The following is an 18,088-nucleotide window of genomic DNA, read 5'->3' on the forward strand; positions in this document are numbered from 1 at the left end:
GTAAGTCCCTGACCTCTCTGAATCACTGTCGGAAGAAAGGGCACGGCAGCTAACTGGAGTTCCACCTTTCTTCAGAACACATTCCTCTGTGATAGATGTCTATTTGTGTAAGGCAGTGGCAGACAAGGATAGAAGTGAAAGGGCGGGTAAATGGGGTTAGGTGATGATCACACGCGTTCACCTGCTTCCTTTACTGTCGCTGGTTTACATATATAGGTCTGTGATCTCAGCATGGACAGCTGATAAGAATATTACTTTATAATGGGCTATAGGCATTAACCCCTCAAGGACTTGCCAGTTTTGAGCCTTCTGGACCACTTTGTTTTTTGTTTTTTTATTGAAATTTATTATTAATTTTTTTTTTTATTATTATTTTGGAGGCAGCTGGAATGGTCAAAAGAAATTTTGGCACAATTTTAAAGCACATAAATTGGTCTGTCTTTTGTAAAATTTTCATGGGGGAAAAATGTAATATTTTTTTCCTTTTTTGTATGCAACATGGTTAAAAGCAATGGCCAGATTTACTATTGAGTATACGGTGTGGCTTTCTTTAAATGGGGCATCACTTAAATGCAACACAAAAAGTGTCAACATTTTGGCTCCTGATTTTGGTTAGAGGTAAGCAACTAATAGTTGGTCTTCAGCTATGCCAAACTTATCAAACAGCCTGATGCCCGGTGATAAATCTGGCACACTGAATGACTGTTCATTCTTAAAAGTTTGCACTAGACTGTTTTAATAATTCTAAGCCATGGCGTTACCTAATTTCTATGACTGTATGTGTGTGTATATAATAATAGCTTTTTATTTATATAGCAAGAACATATTCCACATTGCTTTTATACCACTCACTTTTGTCCCCACTGAGGCTCACAATCTAAATTCACCATCAGTATGTTTATGGAGTGTGGAAGGAAACCAGAGAGGAAAACCCCCGCAAACATGAGGAGAACATATAAACTCCTTGCAGATGTTGTCCTTGATGGGATTTGAACCTAGGATCCCAGCACTGCAAGGCAAAAGTGCTAACCACTGAGCCATCGTGCTGCTCATGTATGTCCATATATTAAAATATTACATTTTTTAAATGGTTTTGATGATGAAAAATATATATTTATTGACACTATTTTTTCATTTATTGAGCTTCATAGAATATCCTCTACTGCTGCCAGCCATGGCAGGCGTTATTCAGTGCAATGCATAGCATTGTTCAGTGTATGCAATCTACAGATTGCATGTAATAGTCCCCTATGGGAGTGTAAATTGTTTTTTTTTTTTTTTTTATAATAAATGTGAATTAATCCCTTCCCATTAAAAAATGTAATTACCTCCCCTTTAAAAAAAAAAGTTTAAATAAAATCAAAAAATTCTTAATATAAAAAAAAGCCATTTCTCTTATAAAAAAAATAATGGGCACATGGGCAGATCCACATCGTATTTTACGCTGCGGATTCGCCGCTGAAGGATGCCTACAGGGTGCCCGTAGACATGCCTGCTCGGAGCGGCAATACGCCGCTATGAGCAAGACACACTGAAGCAATGTGCGAGATGCCGTGCATGCGCGGTGTTCTCGCACACATCACGGCCGCTCCCCCTGCTTCATGAGCTGGGCCGAGAGCGGCCACGATGTGCGAGTACACTGCGCATGCGCGCTGCGACTCGCTTATCGCAGTGTGTCTGCTCGTAGCGGCGTATTGCCGCTCCGAGCAGGCATATCTAAAGGCACCACGTAGCGGTCCGTCAGTGGTGGATTTGCAGCATAAAATATGCTGTGGATCCGCCCCTGTGAACGTACCCTTATTGGGGGGGAAACCCTGTCACATGGCATTGAAAAGAGTATCGGTAATTGGTATCGGCGAGTACTTAAGAAAAAGTATTGATACTCATATCGGGTATCAGGACATCCCTAGTTGATTATTAGACCTTGTGTTTATATTGTGAACTGGTTACAGGATTATTTCAGAATATTGATAGTAACACGAAAAATTATAAAAGAAAATTCCCCAAAAATTCTTAAAATATAAAGACTTGATTTAAAACTATTGGACATTTTCTGAGGTCACATTCCCATTAAAGAATAACAATTGTGAGCAGCCTCTTCTATTCGTACTATAGAGAGCTGAAACACCTTTGGTATTTCTCAAAAATGTGTTTATGGAATATTCTATCAAGTGTTTGAATGACCCTTTGCTTAGCATATGGTGTCTGATTTCCTGACTAGTGCTAAAGGGGTTTGAGCTTATTTTGTTCCATAAATCAGTGATGACCAAAGACCACATTACACGGAGTAATCTTCTCAGATGTTTCTGTGACAGCATTCAGATAATAAGGAAGCTGGTCCCTCGGTTTGCACCAACACAGTTTTTGAGGATTGTATGAATTTAATGCAGGGTGTTGACCAATAATACATAGACATCTAGTAATTTAATTTATAAGCTCTAAAGTAGAATTACACTGACATTTACTTTGTTCATATTTTGGAGGAAGGATGAGTAATGCCTTCTGGTATCAGTGTTAAGGAACTATTGGTGAAAACAACTGACTGATACATTTAGTAGTGTGTTCACATATTCCGTTCCATCAATTGTGATCTTGTGTTCCTATAAACTCTCTCTAGACAAAGTGTGGATATGAAGCCAGTCCTACAGAAAGCACACGCAACGAAAATGCAGGGGGTTTTCTGTAGTGGCGAATCTGCAGCATTTCTGTATCAAAATCTGCTGTAGAAAAGCAGATTGTGGTGTAGCTTATATAAATGAAATAGCCTATTAAAGTCATAGGAAATCTGCCGCTTCCGACATCAAAACTGACTTCTTTCGAATCCATATGGGTATTGTGCAGATGTTTCTGCTAAATATGGAATATATTTATATATATATATATTGTAAGGATTCCTCCTTGGGGATTAGCTCGGGGATCGTCCTGGACCACGCCACAGGATGCGTTTCTTCTCAATAAACCAGCAAGCAAATGGTTCTAATGCAAATCTGGCACCTTGCCAGTTTTATTAGACAGGTTGCAGGGAAAGAAATAAACAAAAAGCAGGAACAAACAAAATCCTAGACCGTCTGGTCACTGACTACACAGATCAGCTTGTCCTGACTAACAACCGCTGAGCTACCCTCAGCCGGTTAAACATATGTCCCCTGCAACCTTTTACTCACAATTCATGTCACTCTCTTTGAGCCACTCAGCTCGGGCTGTGTACTCCTCAGCAGCCTCTGTCTCTTCCCTACAGCCCACATGCTGTCTCCTAGGAAGAGCCCCAACTATTCTGTTCCTTTTCCTTTTAAACACACACTTTCCCTTCCTGATACCTCATTAATCAGGCCACAGGTGGAGCATTCTGCAGAGATAGCAAGGGAAATACACCCTTTCCTTGCCACACTGCCACAATATATATATATATATATATACACACACACACACACACACAGTGGTCCCTCAACATACGATGGTAATTCGTTCCAAATGAACCATCGTTAGTTGAAACCATCGTATGTTGAGGGATCCGTGCAATGAAAAGAATAGGAAGTTATACTCACCTGTCCCCACCGCTCCGGACAGTCACCGCCGCCCTGGATATCGCCCTCCATCGCTCTCGCTGTGTCCCCGGGGTGTCCCCGCCTCTCTGGACCGTGTCTGCTGCCCGGGATCGTCGCTCTTCATCGCCGTCATCACGTCGCTGCACATGCCGCTCCAATTGGATGACAGGACAGCGTGCGCGGCGACGTGATGATGACGACGAAGGAGAGCGACGGCGATGCATCGGATGCAAGAGGACGGTCCGGAATGTCGGGGACAGGTGAGTGACCATCACCGGGACCACATGGGGCACCTCAAACGGCTATCCGGCGGCAGCTGAAGCAGTCTGCGCTGCCGGATAGCCGTTTATGCGATGGCCCCGACATACAAAAGCATCATATTTTGATGCTGCCTTCAACATGCGATGGCCTCTGAGAGGCCATCGTATGTTGAAATTATCGTATGTCGGGGCCATCGCAGGTCGGGGGATCACTGTATATGTATGTATGTGTATATATATATATGAGAGAGAGAGAGAGAGTCATGGCCGTAAATGTTATCAAGAAAATGAAGTATTTCTCACAGAAAAGGATTGCAGTAACACATGTTTTGCTATCCACATGTTTATTCCCTTTGTGTGTATTGGAACTAAACCAAAAACAGAGGAAAAGAAAGCAAATTGGAAATAATATCACACCAAACTCCAAAAATGGTCTGGACAAAATTATTGGTACCCTTTCAAAATTGTGGATAAAAAAGATTGTTTCGAGCATGTGATGCTCCTTTAAACTCACATGGGGCAAGTAACAGATGTGGGCAATATAAATATCACACCTGAAAGCAGATAAAAAAAAGGAGAGAAGTTCACTTAGTCTTTGCATTGTGTGTCTGTGTGTGCCACACAAAGCATGGACAACAGAAAGAGGAGAAGAGAACTGTCTGAGGACTTGAGAACCAAAATTGTGGAAAAATATCAACAATCTCAAGGTTACAAGTCCATCTCCAGATATCTAGATTTGCCTTTATCCGCAGTGTGCAACATTATCAAGAAGTTTGCAACCGATGGCACTGTAGCTAATCTCCCTGGGCATGGATGGAAGAGAAAAATTTATGAAAGGTGTCAATGCAGGATAGTCCGGATGGTGGATAAGCAGCCTCAAACAAGTTCCAAAGATATTCAAGCTGTCCTGCAGGCTCAGGGAGCATCAGCGTCAAGGCGAACTATCCGTTGACATTTAAATGAAACTCTATGGCAGGAGACCAAGGAGGACCCCAATGCTGACACAGAGACATAAAAAAAGCAAGACTACATTGTGCCAAAATGAACTTGAGTAAGCCAAAATCCTTCTGGGAAAATGTCTTGTGGACAGATGAGACCAAGATAGAGCTTTTCTACTGTTTACCGAAAAAGGAATGAGGCCTACAAGGTTTTGGTGTTGTTTTGCTGCCTCTGGCACTGGGTGCCTTGAAAATGTGCAAGGCATCATGAAATCTGAGGATTACCAACAGATTTTGGGTCACACTGTACAGCCCAGTGTCAGAAAGCTGGGTTTGCGTCCGAGATCTTGGGTCTTCCAGCAGGACAAACATACATCAAAATGCACCCAGAAATGGATGGCAACAAAGCGCTGGAGAGTCCTGAATAGGCCAGCAATAAGTCCAGATCTAAATCCCATTGAACACCTGTGGAGAGATCTTAAAATTGCTGTTGGGAAAAGGCGCCCTTCCAATAAGAGAGACCTGGAGCAGTTTGCAAAGGAAGAGTGGTCCAACATTCCGGCTGAGAGGTGTAAGAAGCTTATTGATGGTTATAGGAAACGACTGATTTCAGTTATTTTTTCCAAAGGGTGTGCAACCAAATATTAAGTTAAGGGTGCCAACAATTTTGTTCAGCCAATTTTTGGAGTTTGCTGTTAAATTATCTCCAATTTGCTTTTTTTCCTCCCTTTTTGGTTTAGTTCCAATACACACAAAGGGATTAAATATGTTTATAGCAAAACGTGTGTTACTGCAATCCTTTTCTGTGAGAAATACTTCATTTTCTAGAAGAATTCCAGGGGTGCCAACATTGATGGCCATGACTGTGTGTGAATATGTGTGTATGTATGTGTATCTTATCCTTTGCTTCTTTACTACTGTAACTGTAGAACATTTCCGACTGAATTAGTTGATTAATAATTATAATAACAGTTCCATTTCCTTTTCCTAAAGCCTAAAAAGGAATGAATCGTCATCATCCGTCCAAAACTATTTCCACTTTGACTCGCTACATAAGAAACTGAAAGACCTTGAGGATGAAAACACTGTTTTGCGGTCTGAGGTGAGATATTGCGTTGATCCCTTTTCCTATTATACTGGAGTACAAGTAAAAAAATAATGATATATAATTTTGTGTATTCTTACAGTAAAGTTTGTAAATTCTTAGGCATTTGTAAAGGTAATGAATGCAGCTGCAAATTCCCATTCGGTGTGTTACTGACACCTAGTGACCAATTTGATGTAATACATCTTTTTCTTTTGGGTTTTTAAGAAAAAATCCTGTCAACAATGTTTCTCTTAGTGCCGTATGTATTCACAAGGAAGAGTTTAGGCTCCTAACTTTTATTTTTACTTTATTTATTTGTTAATGTATTATTTTTGCAGAACTTTATTTTTTCTGTAATGTAAGGGTGGGTTTACACTGCATTTTTGTCTCTGCTTACCGGTTACCGTTAAAGTTTATGCAAAAACATAGCCAAATACTCTTTCTTGGCATACACAATAGTGTAAGTTACAGTAGCATACAGCAGCATTTGTTTTTAGCAGCTCCTAACATGTGTTTTTTATTTTTCAAGTGTATAAAATGTTCATGTTAGACGAAAGCAAATATAAAGTGTAAACCCACAGTAAATGTTCAAATGCCTGTGTATCTGCTGCTCACCTTCAATAGAAGTGCACAATGATTCCTAGCAGCGGCTCTTTGGTAATAAAGCAAAAATAACTAGTTAAATAGTTTCATACTTTGTTTTAAAGGGGTTTTCTTGGTCCTACAAGATTTGTTTTTTCTTTTTTATGTATCACATCTAAAAGTAGCTAATACTCTAAACCACCACCATATGGAAACAATGGTCAGTCAGGGGGCTTTCCATTGGCATTTAGTTTCAATGTTGTTTAACTCCTTAATCACCGGGCATCTTTGGTCTTTAACCCCTTAAGGACTCAGCCCATTTGGACCTTAAGGACCAAGACAATTTTATTTTTACGTTTTCGTTTTTTCCTCCTCCCCTTCAAAAAATCATAACTCTTTTTTTTTTTATATTTTCATCCACAGACTAGTATGAGGGCTTGTTTTTTGCGCTACCAGTTGTCCGTTGTAATGCCATCACTCACTTTACAATAAAATGTATGGTGCAACCAAAAAAATACTATTTGTGTGGGGAAATTAAAAAGAAAACCGCAATTTTGCAAATTTTGGAAGGTTTTGTTTTCACGCCGTACAATTTATGGTAAAAATGACATGTGTTTTTTATTCTCTGGGTCAATACACTTTTCTATTACTGTTGCGCTTTAAAAAAAATCGCAAACTTTTTAACCAAATTAGTACGTTTAAAATCCCCCTATTTTGAAGACCTATAACTTTTTCATTTTTCTGTATAAGCGGTGGTATGAGGGCTAATTTTTTGCACCTTGATCTGTACTTTTTATTAATACCATATTTGCTTATACAAAACTTTTATTACATTTTTTATTTTTATTTTTTGGAATAAAATGTTATAAAAAAGCAGCTATTTTGGATTTTTTTTTTTTTTTACGTTCACGCCGTTCACCGTACGGGATCATTTACATTTTATTTTAATAGTTCGGATATTTACACATGCGGTGATTCCAAATATGTATATAAAAAATTTTTTTTACTCTTTTTGGGGGTTAAATAGGGAAAATGGGACAATTTATGTCTTTATTGGGAGAGGGGGTTTTTCACATTTTTTTTACTTTTTTTACTTTTATTTTTACACTCTTATAGTCCCCATAGGGGACTATTTAAAGCAATCACTCGATTGCTAATCCTGTTCAGTGCTATGTATAGGACATAGCACTGATCAGGGTTATCGGTGATCTTATGCTCTGGTCTGCGGGAAGGCAGATCAGAGCAGAAGACTCCCGGAAGACAGCTGAGGCAGGTGAGGGGACCTCCGTCTGCTGTGCAGGATGATCGGATCGCCGCGGCAGCGTTGCGGACGATCCGATCATCCTGTTAAGTGACCGCGATGCTGCAGATGCCGTGATCGGTATTTAATGGCGGACATCCGTGCGATCCACAGTCGGGACCTGCCGCGCATGATGCCCGCATCGCTCCGATGCCCGCGGTTATGCTCAGGATGTAAATGTACGTCCTTGTGCGTTAAGTACCACATCACCAGGACGTACATTTACGTCCTGCGTCGTTAAAGGGGTTATCCAGGAAAAAAACTTTTTTTATATATATCAACTGGCTCTAGAAAGTTAAACAGATTTGTAAATTTCTTCTATTAAAAAATCTTAATCCTTTCAGAACTTATGATCTTCTGAAGTTAAGGTTGTTCTTTTCTGTCTAAGTCCTCTCTGATGACACCTGTCTCGGGAAACTCCCAGTTTAGAATCAAACCCCTATAGCAAACCTCTTCTAAACTGGGCGTGTACAAGTGAATACCTAATAAGTGTAGGTTTTGGTCTTTATGTAAAAAAATAAAAATAAACAATAAAATGTTTTATATACTATTTTACGTCTTTATTTACATCTTTAATTTAAACTTATAGGGGGAGATTTATCAAAACCTGTGAAGGGAAAGAGTGGTGCAGTTGCCCCTACCAGCCAATCAGATTTCTTCTTTCATTTTTCACAGGCCTCTTTAAAAAATGAAGACAGCTATTTGAATGGTAGCTTTCTCTACACAGGTTTTGATAAATCTGCCCCATAATGTATTATCATACTCCTGTATGCTAGTCCTTTTATCTTTTGTGTTACTATGACACAGGCTGCTGGTAGAGTGACACTTGGTGGGCCTTCCTCCAGTCTCAGTGCTTCACCTAAAAACCTAATGACCCGTTGGAAGGGCACAGTCATAGACCTCAGTGACATAACAGTCTGGATGAGAGGTTCCACTGATCTTAGTCTTGGCACAGGGGCACACAGTGAACCATATGTCCTCTTCTACTGTATCAGTGTCAATAGATGTCATTGCAGACTGAGGAGGTGCACAGTGGGCCTTCAGAAGACTGTGTAAGGGATTCATACGTGTTAAAGGGGTACTACCGTGCTCACAACTTATCCCCTATCTAAAGGATAGGGGATAAGTTGCCTGAGGTCCCGCCGCTGGGGACCCCCGCGATCTCGCACGCAGCTCCCCTCTCTCATCAGGCCCCGGAGCGACGTTCGCTCCAGGTCTGATAACTGCCGATCACGGGGCCTGAGTATGGTGACGTCACGGCTCCACCCCCATGTGACATCACGCTCCGCCCCCTCAATGTAAGTCTATGGCAGGGGGCGAGACAGCTGTCTCGCCTTCCATAGACTTGCATTGAGGGAGCGGAGCGTGATGTCACTTGAGGGCGGAGCTGTGACGTCTAGATCACCGGCCCAGTCATCAGACCCGGAGTGGATGTTCGCTCTGGGGCCTGATGAGAGCGGGGTGCTGCGTGCGAGATCGCGGGGGTCCCCAGCGGCGGGACCTCATGCAACTTATCCCCTATCCTTTAGATAGAGGATAAGTTGTCAGCACGGTAGTACCCCTTTAAATGTGTTGATGATGATGATATATCTTTAGAACTACATTGCAGGGAGCTAATATGTGCTTTATATAATAACACTGATTGTGGTCATTAATTTGGCACCTTATTGGTATGCTTATTGTTACAGGCATGTCACTTGCAAACTGAAACCATCACGTATGAGGAGAAGGAACAGCAGCTAGTCAATGATTGTGTGAAAGAGCTAAGTAGGTCATCTATTAAAATGGCAAATACCATGAATTCATTATAATGTATAATGTCCACTGAGACTCTAGAAATATCTTTTTCCAGCAGTACATAGAAATAAAAGTTTCCTCTTAATTATTCACCTTTTGTATAGTATTTTATAACTAAATATGACAGATGGTTTAATGCCATATTTAATCTCCATTTTCTAGGGGATGCTAGCATTCAGATTGCTAGCATATCGGAAGAATTGGCAAAGAAAACCGAAGATGCAGCGCGGCAGCAAGAAGAGATCACTCACCTGCTATCTCAGATTGTTGATATTCAGAAGAAGACTAAAGCAGTAAGTAGTGTGCATTAGGCACAGAATAGAGTTTTTGATTTGAGTTGTCAAAATGTCACAAATAATAGATCTCCCTAAATATTGAAATGTTTTTGTCTATATATTTTTATACACATACACGCATTATAAAATACATGTGTTTGTTGTTGATTTTTTTTGCTCCAGCACAAAGCAAATTTCTCTGTCGCTCTTCATTGGGGGACACCGATACTATTGGGTATATGCTCTTGCCACTAGGAGGCGCTGACACTAGGAAAAAAAAAGTCTGCTCCTCCCTGGCAGTATATACCCACCCACTGGAAGTGATGTGATCAGTTTTATCTAGTGTCAGTAGGAGGCAAGACACAGGTCAGGGAGCTCCCCAGACCTGGTCTCTTGTTTTATTATTTTCTAGATTGGGCAACAGGAGAATGGCGCTACCTTATCTCCCATGTGGGACAAAGGGGCACGGTGCATAGAGTATGGACCGTTAACCCCTTCTCGACAACTGCCAGCGCATGGAGGTGTACCTTGGGTCCTGATCCCCCACTGCCCCTGCTCGCCTGGCTATGGCAGCCTGGCATGATGCAGCATGGCCTTTAGCTGGCTGAAGACATCAGGAGGTGAGTATAGCCAAGAGCTAGGTAGGTATGTGCCCTCTTTTGTGCGAAGATTCACTTACTGAACCTCTGGCAGCACTATGGCGGAACTTAAGGGGTTAATTATCTCCCTTGGTCTCTCTTGCCTCTGCTACTCTGTGGACTCTGTCCGCAATGGGACATTTTTGGGGGCTAAGGTCCTGATATCGGTCAGGATATATCTATTATATTGTTCTCCCTCCCGTAGACTCAGTCTAGAGCTCAGGAGTTACGGCGGCCACTTCTGTTCAGGTCAGCTGCCGCCTTTACTGGCGGCTACCTGCACATTCTGTGGTCGCAGACTCTTTTCCCCCCTCCTCTCAGCCCCAGCTGTTCTGTACTCCTCTGGCACTTTTCGCGGGCAGGAGCCATAATGGCGGTATGTAGCTCTGCACCCCTTCTTCCCGGGCTCTTTACGGGACTCTGGAGATCAGCTGAGCGGGGACTCACTCCCCGCTCTGTCGCAGCTGCCTTGTTTCAGTGCCCTCAGACTCACCTGCAGTGGGAGCATCAGTCATGGGGAAGCAGTCACTTTTACAAATGCCAGCGGCCATGTGTGCTGGGGACTCGGAGCGTAACTCAGTCTTCCTCCTTGCCCCTACAGCGCAGGAACTGGGGGTTATCTGTCTCTTCCCTCCCCGGCTGGCCGTCATTATGGCATGGGGGAGTTTGCATAGCTCCGCCCTCTTTCTCCTCTCCTGCAGTGTGGCATTGAGGGGTCAGTGGTTCCTTCAGCCGACACTGTCATCAGCACTGTTTGTCCCTCTCCTTACTATTGCATTGCAGCTGTGTGTTCAAAGAAGAAAAAAAAATATCAAATCAGGTGTTACACACGAACCCCCCTCCCTTTGTGGCCATTTACTGAATCAACTCTTGGTTTTATGCTTACCAATGAGCTCCCTCTGGTGGCAACTTTCTGGCCTGCATCCCTGCTGTCTCTCCATATCAGCCCTTCAGACAGGACTTATGCGACCTGCTCTGGCGGGTCATTACAGAGGATGCATATTCCAGGTCATGATTGCCTTGTGAACGGTCGATTCCAGTCCCTCCCCAGGAGTGCCTCTATTGGTGCCATTCCAATTCTAGCGGAAACTGAGGGGCCCCTCCGAGGTTTCCCCCTCCTCCATGCCTGGGCCTACTTCCCTGCCCTGTGCCAAAGTCCACCACATGGCCTTTCATTCCCAGGAGGGCATTAGGAAAACTTTCTGCAGTGGTTTCCTCCACCGCCGGTCACCCGTCTTATGTACCTGCGCCTACGGCTCCCTTTTCCCCCGTACCCCATAACTAGGGGGTTTCCGGAGGAATGACCCTGTGTGTGCAATGGGCCATATACCAGTAAGCCAGACTGTTGTCTTTGTGGTTCTCTTCTCTACTCATGTCTGCTGCATCTGCAGCTGGAGTTCCAGATCCCTACCTCTAGTGTGAAGTTTCCACAGACGTGACCCTGCAGGGACATGGATTGGACTTCATACATTGAGGGGGCAACAATGCTCAGCATGGTTTCCTCTACAGCCTGTCATTCATCTCAGTGCTGCCGTTCTGCGGCTGGACTTCCGGTACCCCACTGCTAGTGCGAGGTGTCTGAAGGAATGACCCGGTGTATACTATATGGACCCTATGCCATTAAGTCAGACAATGATCTGTGTGGTTCCTCCGCCGCCTTCCCTCATCACACGGTGATGTATCTGCAGCTGGAGTTCCAGTACCTCACTACTAGTGTGAGATGTCCGAAGAAGTGACCCGGCGTTTCCTATGGACCCTATACAGGGCAACGGGGATACAGTCCACGGCTCCTCTGCCGATCTCTGGAATGGTGTGGATACTATCCATGGCTCCTAAGCCTCCTGGCCCACCTGCATGCAACAAAGGGGCACAGTTCTTCCCTATCAGTGCTGTCCCCTTATCACCAGCCAGCGCCTGGAGGTGTCCCCGTTGAGCTTGACTGTGGTCTGCACGGTTTCTGCTGCTGTCGGTCATCTATCACAGGTCTTCCGCGTGCAGGGCTGGAGTTTCCCCTACCTCCCTGCTGGTGTGGGACAGGGTCCCTGCAGGTACTAGGGACTCATGCTGTCAGCCAGACATTCGTCTGCATAGTCTCCTACACCACCCGGTCGCCCATCAGATCGGCCGCACTCCAGTACCCCACTTTCTATTGGGGGGATTCGAAGGAGTGAGCCTGCACATTCAAGGATCCTATGCCATGGTGGTCTGTATGGTTTCCTACTGCGTTGTGTCGCCTACCATACATCCCGCACCGAGGCGGAAGTTCAATAACCCACTGCCAAGGTGAGGTTCCGAATGTGTGAGCCCAGGTCGTTCCATGGGCCCTATACCATGCACCACTTTATGGTTTGCAGGGTTCCCTTCTCTACCAGGTCCCTCTCCACATGCCTGCCGCTCTCACAGCTGACGGCTGGTAACCCAATTTCAGTGTGTGATTCTGAATGCGGTATCCTGGTGTGTTAAATGGTCCCTATGCCCATTAGCTAGACTGGGTTTCTAATCCACCAGGTCACCTCCCTGTCCCTACCGCAGCTGCAGTCCGGTGCCTCACTTTCATTGTGAGGTTCCGAAAATTTGACTGTGGTTTCATTGGATATTCTTTCTTCCTTATACCTGTAAGTCGGTCTGGTTCTGCATGGTTTCCTGCACCACATGCATCCTTCAGCCCTTTGCGTCTGCGACAGCAGTCCTGGTATGTATCACATTTAGTAGACACACCAGGACTGCTGTCGCAGACGCAAAGGGGTGAAGGATGCATGTGGTGTGGTGCATGTGGCGTTTCCTGCAGATTCCATGAACCTTTGCAGCGACAGCAGCACTCTCTTTTCCAATACGTTGGTCTGCTACGGGCATGGTTATGACACACTGTTAGATGCTGCAACTGTTTTCCATACCGCCGGCACTTTGGATGTCTGCGATTTCTTCATGGCTGCTGTCTTGGTGCCCCACTATTATAATGCGGTAACCATGTCTGTTTCCCTACATATGCTACGGACGCTCTGCACGTATAGAGCCCACCTCCCTTTCTTTTCGGTGGGGTGTACCTTGGGCCTTTCTGTGATCTTGTACAGGACTGCTGCAGTTAAACACATCTGTTCTGGCATGGAGCCTGATAGGGCGGAACAGTCTGTTCCACAGCCCCCCTATGCCTCCAGGTATCTTTCCTTGATTCCGGTGCAGGGTAGCTCTGTCGCCTGCTCTAGTGCCTTAGTCAGCAACCAGATTGGCTCTGTTGACGCACTGTCAGTCCCAGGGACCAGGCTTTCTCCCCAAAGGGTTCCTCCCACATGCTTTAGGTTACTGTGTGTGCTTTATACTTGCATTATCTGTACCCAGCACAAGTGTCCAGGATTCAGATCCCTCCAGGAACACACATGGCTCCTCCATACATCGCTATGTTGCTGCATTCTCTTAGTACTTTGACCTGTTGCCACAGGGCTTTGTGCCCTGTTCCTACAGTACCTTTCATACTTTGCTATCTCATTTTGCAGGAGGTAGGGGGATCAGGAAGCTCAGCACGGTCAGTACCTTAGTTTCCTCTCACCACCCCTTGTTTTCCCCTCCACTGGGGGACTTTTTCGCCCAACACTTCTACTGCCGACATGGAGTCATCTCCCTCTTTCCCCCTACATAGGTGTGGTACCTGGCTGGGCCCTTGTTTTTGCTGAGAGCATTTAGAAGAGCTTTGTACTGGCTATGCTTGTGTGCTTACTGCCCACTATTGCAGCCTGGTTCTCCGCCTGTTTCTTGGTTCTCTCCTGCTGCTCATTCAGCTATGGCACTCTCCTCTGTTGGTGGAGTTTATGCAATCATGAAGGGCTCAGTGTCAGCAAGTCTAGCCACCATCTGTTGGTTGGGCCCTGCCATTTCTCTCCTTTCTTGGCGCAATCTGCGTGGAGGGGTGTGTTCATCCTTCCCTTTGACAGTGTCAGTTGCTCTACACTGACACAAAAGTCTTCTGGAGTAACCTTCAGGTACCCAGATCCTGAGTCCCAACTGGATTCCCTTTATTTCCCTCTCTGTTCCCGTCCTGACAGGATGTTGCTTCGGAATACTCTGGTCTGCTCGGACCACTGGGGTTCAAGGCTGGTTTTCCGTGCCCATTCCCTCTTTGCTGGCTTGTGCGAGTACTGGGAAGTCTGCTTGTATTCTGCTGTGGCTGGCCTTATTATCTAGGTTGGCCCTTCTGGTTCTTAGGGCCTTAGTGATGGTTGTTGTCTTGGGCATGGTGGCACCCCTGCCCAGACTTCTCCCCGATCCCATTTGTGGGGTGGTCTTTCTGTACTGCACCTTTTTCTTGTCCAGACATAGACGTATGTCTCCCGGAGTGCTTCACGGTGGCTGGGTTTGCTCACCCTACGGGTGTAAGTCTTCTAGGAGACTCTGGAACCTCAGTTCCCGTGTCTGTCGCTCTGGTATTCCGGGATGCTTCTTCTCAGGGCGTTCCATTCCTTTTTTGGCCGTTTGTTACCTTCCGTCTCCTCCTTCAGGGTCCATGTATTCCTGAGACGGAGGGCATTCTGGTCTGTCAGATTATGCCAGTCGGGCCAATTCACCATCTACGTGGATGTGCTTTCCTCGTCATGTTTTTTACCGCTGCTCTGGCACTGTGTCAGACTCTGTCAGCTTCCGCCCGGGTGCTCGCGGTGTTCCCTTGGGACTTTGGTTTTGGAGCCTGCCACTTTTCAATTTCGGCCATCGATCTTATGCATCGTGCCTTTCTAGAGCCGGCTTCCATCTCTCTTCCTTTTTTTTCCTCCAGAGCTTCTGTTCTCCACCTTGACTGTGCTCACCTTCTGCTCAGGCATTTGCTTCTCTCCCTGGCATTTTTTAACCATGTTTTCTTGAATCGGTTGGTTCTCCATGCTGGGGTTCCCTTGTCTGCCCCTTCTATTTTTGTTTTCCAGCCGGGCTGGCCCTCTCTCCGGTTGTGTGTTTATGGAAGTCTTTTTTCTATCTCTTTCCAGGATGTTTACGGTCATCGGGCTTCCTAGCAGGCCTTATTGTCTCTCTACATGGACTATAGGTTTGAGTCTCTACAATGGACGATCCCTTCCTTGGAGTCCTAGTCCCTCTCCATGGACAGTGGGACCTTCCGGACACTCAGTTTCTGGGTCTTTGTTGCCTCTTGGCCCAGGGTTTCATTCGTTTTCGGATTGTCTCCCCTTCTCTGGTGGTTGTTATTCCCACCCTAGGGCACTGCTTTTGTACGTCCCAATAGTATCAGTGTCCCCCAGTGAAGAGCGACCAAGAAAAGGAGATTTTTTTTTGTAATCCCCGTAAAATCTTTCTCGTAGCCCTCATTGGGGGACACTGCATTTCTTCATTTTTTGGTCCGGATCCTCTTTTCCGGTTCTTGTTTTTTTTCTCTGGGATTCTTATCTAGGGTCCTTCGGACATATTTCCTGTTGGCTTCTCCTATAATACCCAATAGTATGTGTCCCCCAATGAAGGCTACGAGAACGAGATTTTACGGTGAGTAAAAAAAATCTCCTTCTTCACTATTGACTTTGGGAGTTTTATCCTTTTAAGTAGGGATGTCCCGATACCATTTTTTTAAGACCGAGTACGAGTACCGATACTTTAATTCTAGTACTCGCCGATACCAAGTACGAGTACTTATATTTTAAAGGGAATCTGACAGCAGGGTGACGCGGTTTCTGGCGCTGTTTACCGCATGATATGTGGTTCCTTGTTGTGTACAATGGAGGTGGCTGCTGTAGTATGAGACAAGATTTCTCTCTTCTCCATTGGACAGAACAGGGAATTTGCATTGTCTGTGAGACCGATGACCACATGGTGAGCAGCGGTAGAAACCGGGTCACCTGCACTATCTACCTATAAATTCAAGTTAGTGCAGGTGACTCTTCTGTTAGATTGCCTTTAATAGTAGGGAGTATCCCCTTGCAGACATTAGCAGCAGTCCCCTGGCAGTCATTAATAGCAGCCCCCCCTTGTAGACAACAGCCCCCCCTATAGACTGCAGGCCCCCCTTGTAGACAGCAGCCCTCCCTGTAGACAGCAGCCCCCCCCTATAGACTGCAGGCCCCCCTTGTAGACAGCAGCCCCCCTGTAGACAGTGGGCCCCCCTTTAGACAGCAGCAGCAGGGCCCCCCCTTTAGACAGCAGCAGCAGGGCCCCCCCTTTAGACAGCAGCAGCAGGGCCCCCCCTTTAGACAGCAGCAGCAGCCCCCCCCCTTTAGACAGCAGCAGCAGGGCCCCCCTTTAGACAGCAGCAGCAGGGCCCCCCTTTAGACAGCAGCAGCAGGGCCCCCCTGTTTAGACAGCAGCAGCAGGGCCCCCCTGTTTAGACAGCAGCAGCAGGGCCCCCCTGTTTAGACAGCAGCAGCAGGGCCCCCCTGTTTAGACAGCAGCAGCAGGGCCCCCCTGTTTAGACAGCAGCAGCAGGGCCCCCCTGTTTAGACAGCAGCAGCAGGGCCCCCCTGTTTAGACATTAGTAGCAGCACACAGCTCACCGGCGGCTGTCCTCCGTCGGGTGCTACCGCTCCACTGCCCCATTCTTCCGTCCTCCCGGTCCGCATCATGGCGTCCTATGGAGGAGCATGTGACATATACGTCGCTCCGCTTCCTCCGTAGCGTTGCGCTGGGAGGAGGCGGAGTGACGTGTGTGTCACATGCGCCTCCATAGAACACTATGAAGCAGACGGGAGGACCGGAGAACGGGGAAGCAGAGCGGCAGCAGGTATCTGACATGGTATCGGGGACATTAAACGAGTCCCCGATACCATGTAAATGGCTAGTATCGGCCCCGATACCGATACTAGTATTGGTATCGGGACATCCCTACTTTTAAGTGCAAGAATCCATGTTGTGCTAGCTCACAGTGATGGAAATCTTGACAGAACCCTAATAAAATGGTTGAACACAGTTGTAAAGAAGGCTTGTAAGTGTAAGTGTTTTAAATCAGATGTCATTTTATAAAACTTCTGACATGTCAAAACTTTTGATCAGGTCAGGTCTGGGTGTTTAGGCATCCAATAATCGCTAGAATGAGTGCTGCTCTCGCTGTCTCACTGCAGGAGATTGCTTCTGTTGTACGTCTATGAAGCCCTTCTCCTCTGGTGAGAGAGAGAGAGAGAGAGAGAGAGAGAGAGAGAGAGAGCAGCAAGTTGGGGAGAAAAGCTCAGGGGTTTTCCTGCAAAAGAAACAACCTGTGTATGGTGTCAAAACGTATCATAAAGCAACTTACTTATATAATGTCTTCTAAACTAATTAAATGTATTGTAGTATACAATGTGTTGTGATTGGTTTATTTTTTTTATTTTTTTATAGTATGCAGTAGAAAATGAGGAACTTGTGCAACATCTGGGAGCTGCAAAAGATGCCCAGCGTCAACTTACAGCAGAGGTAAGAGTAATATAATATGAAAGCGAATTGTACAGGAGACCAGTGTGCTTTGTTTTGGCCACTGAAATGTAACCTTCAGCCTAAGAATTGTAGTTAAATGAATTTTATAGTAGGCATGTCTTAAACAATAATTTTCACTTTAGGTTTTTGAGCATTTTTTACATCATGTCTTGAAACTTAGAGTACCTGTCAGATCCCACACAAAAATGTTACTCATTATCTAATCCTGAATGTACACATGTTCATCAATTTTTTTCTGCCTCTATCACCTATATTTATTATAAAAATCCCTCTTTTC

General features: G+C 45.3%; 1 protein-coding gene across 12 annotated transcripts in view; it reads left to right on the forward strand.

Annotated features, from left to right (window-relative positions):
* TRAK1 (trafficking kinesin protein 1) overlaps positions 1–18,088 on the forward strand; it is a 138,259-nt gene that overhangs the window by 90,987 nt on the left and 29,184 nt on the right. For all 12 annotated transcript variants that reach the window (XM_056520611.1, XM_056520613.1, XM_056520614.1 and 9 more), the window contains 4 exons: positions 5,737–5,845; positions 9,401–9,479; positions 9,672–9,802; positions 17,716–17,790. In XM_056520611.1, coding sequence (XP_056376586.1) covers positions 5,737–5,845; positions 9,401–9,479; positions 9,672–9,802; positions 17,716–17,790 — 394 coding nt within the window. The remainder of the gene's footprint in view (positions 1–5,736; positions 5,846–9,400; positions 9,480–9,671; positions 9,803–17,715; positions 17,791–18,088) is intronic.

The sequence above is a fragment of the Hyla sarda genome, chromosome 5, assembly GCF_029499605.1.
Source record: "Hyla sarda isolate aHylSar1 chromosome 5, aHylSar1.hap1, whole genome shotgun sequence".
NCBI classification, from domain to species: Eukaryota; Metazoa; Chordata; class Amphibia; order Anura; family Hylidae; genus Hyla; species Hyla sarda.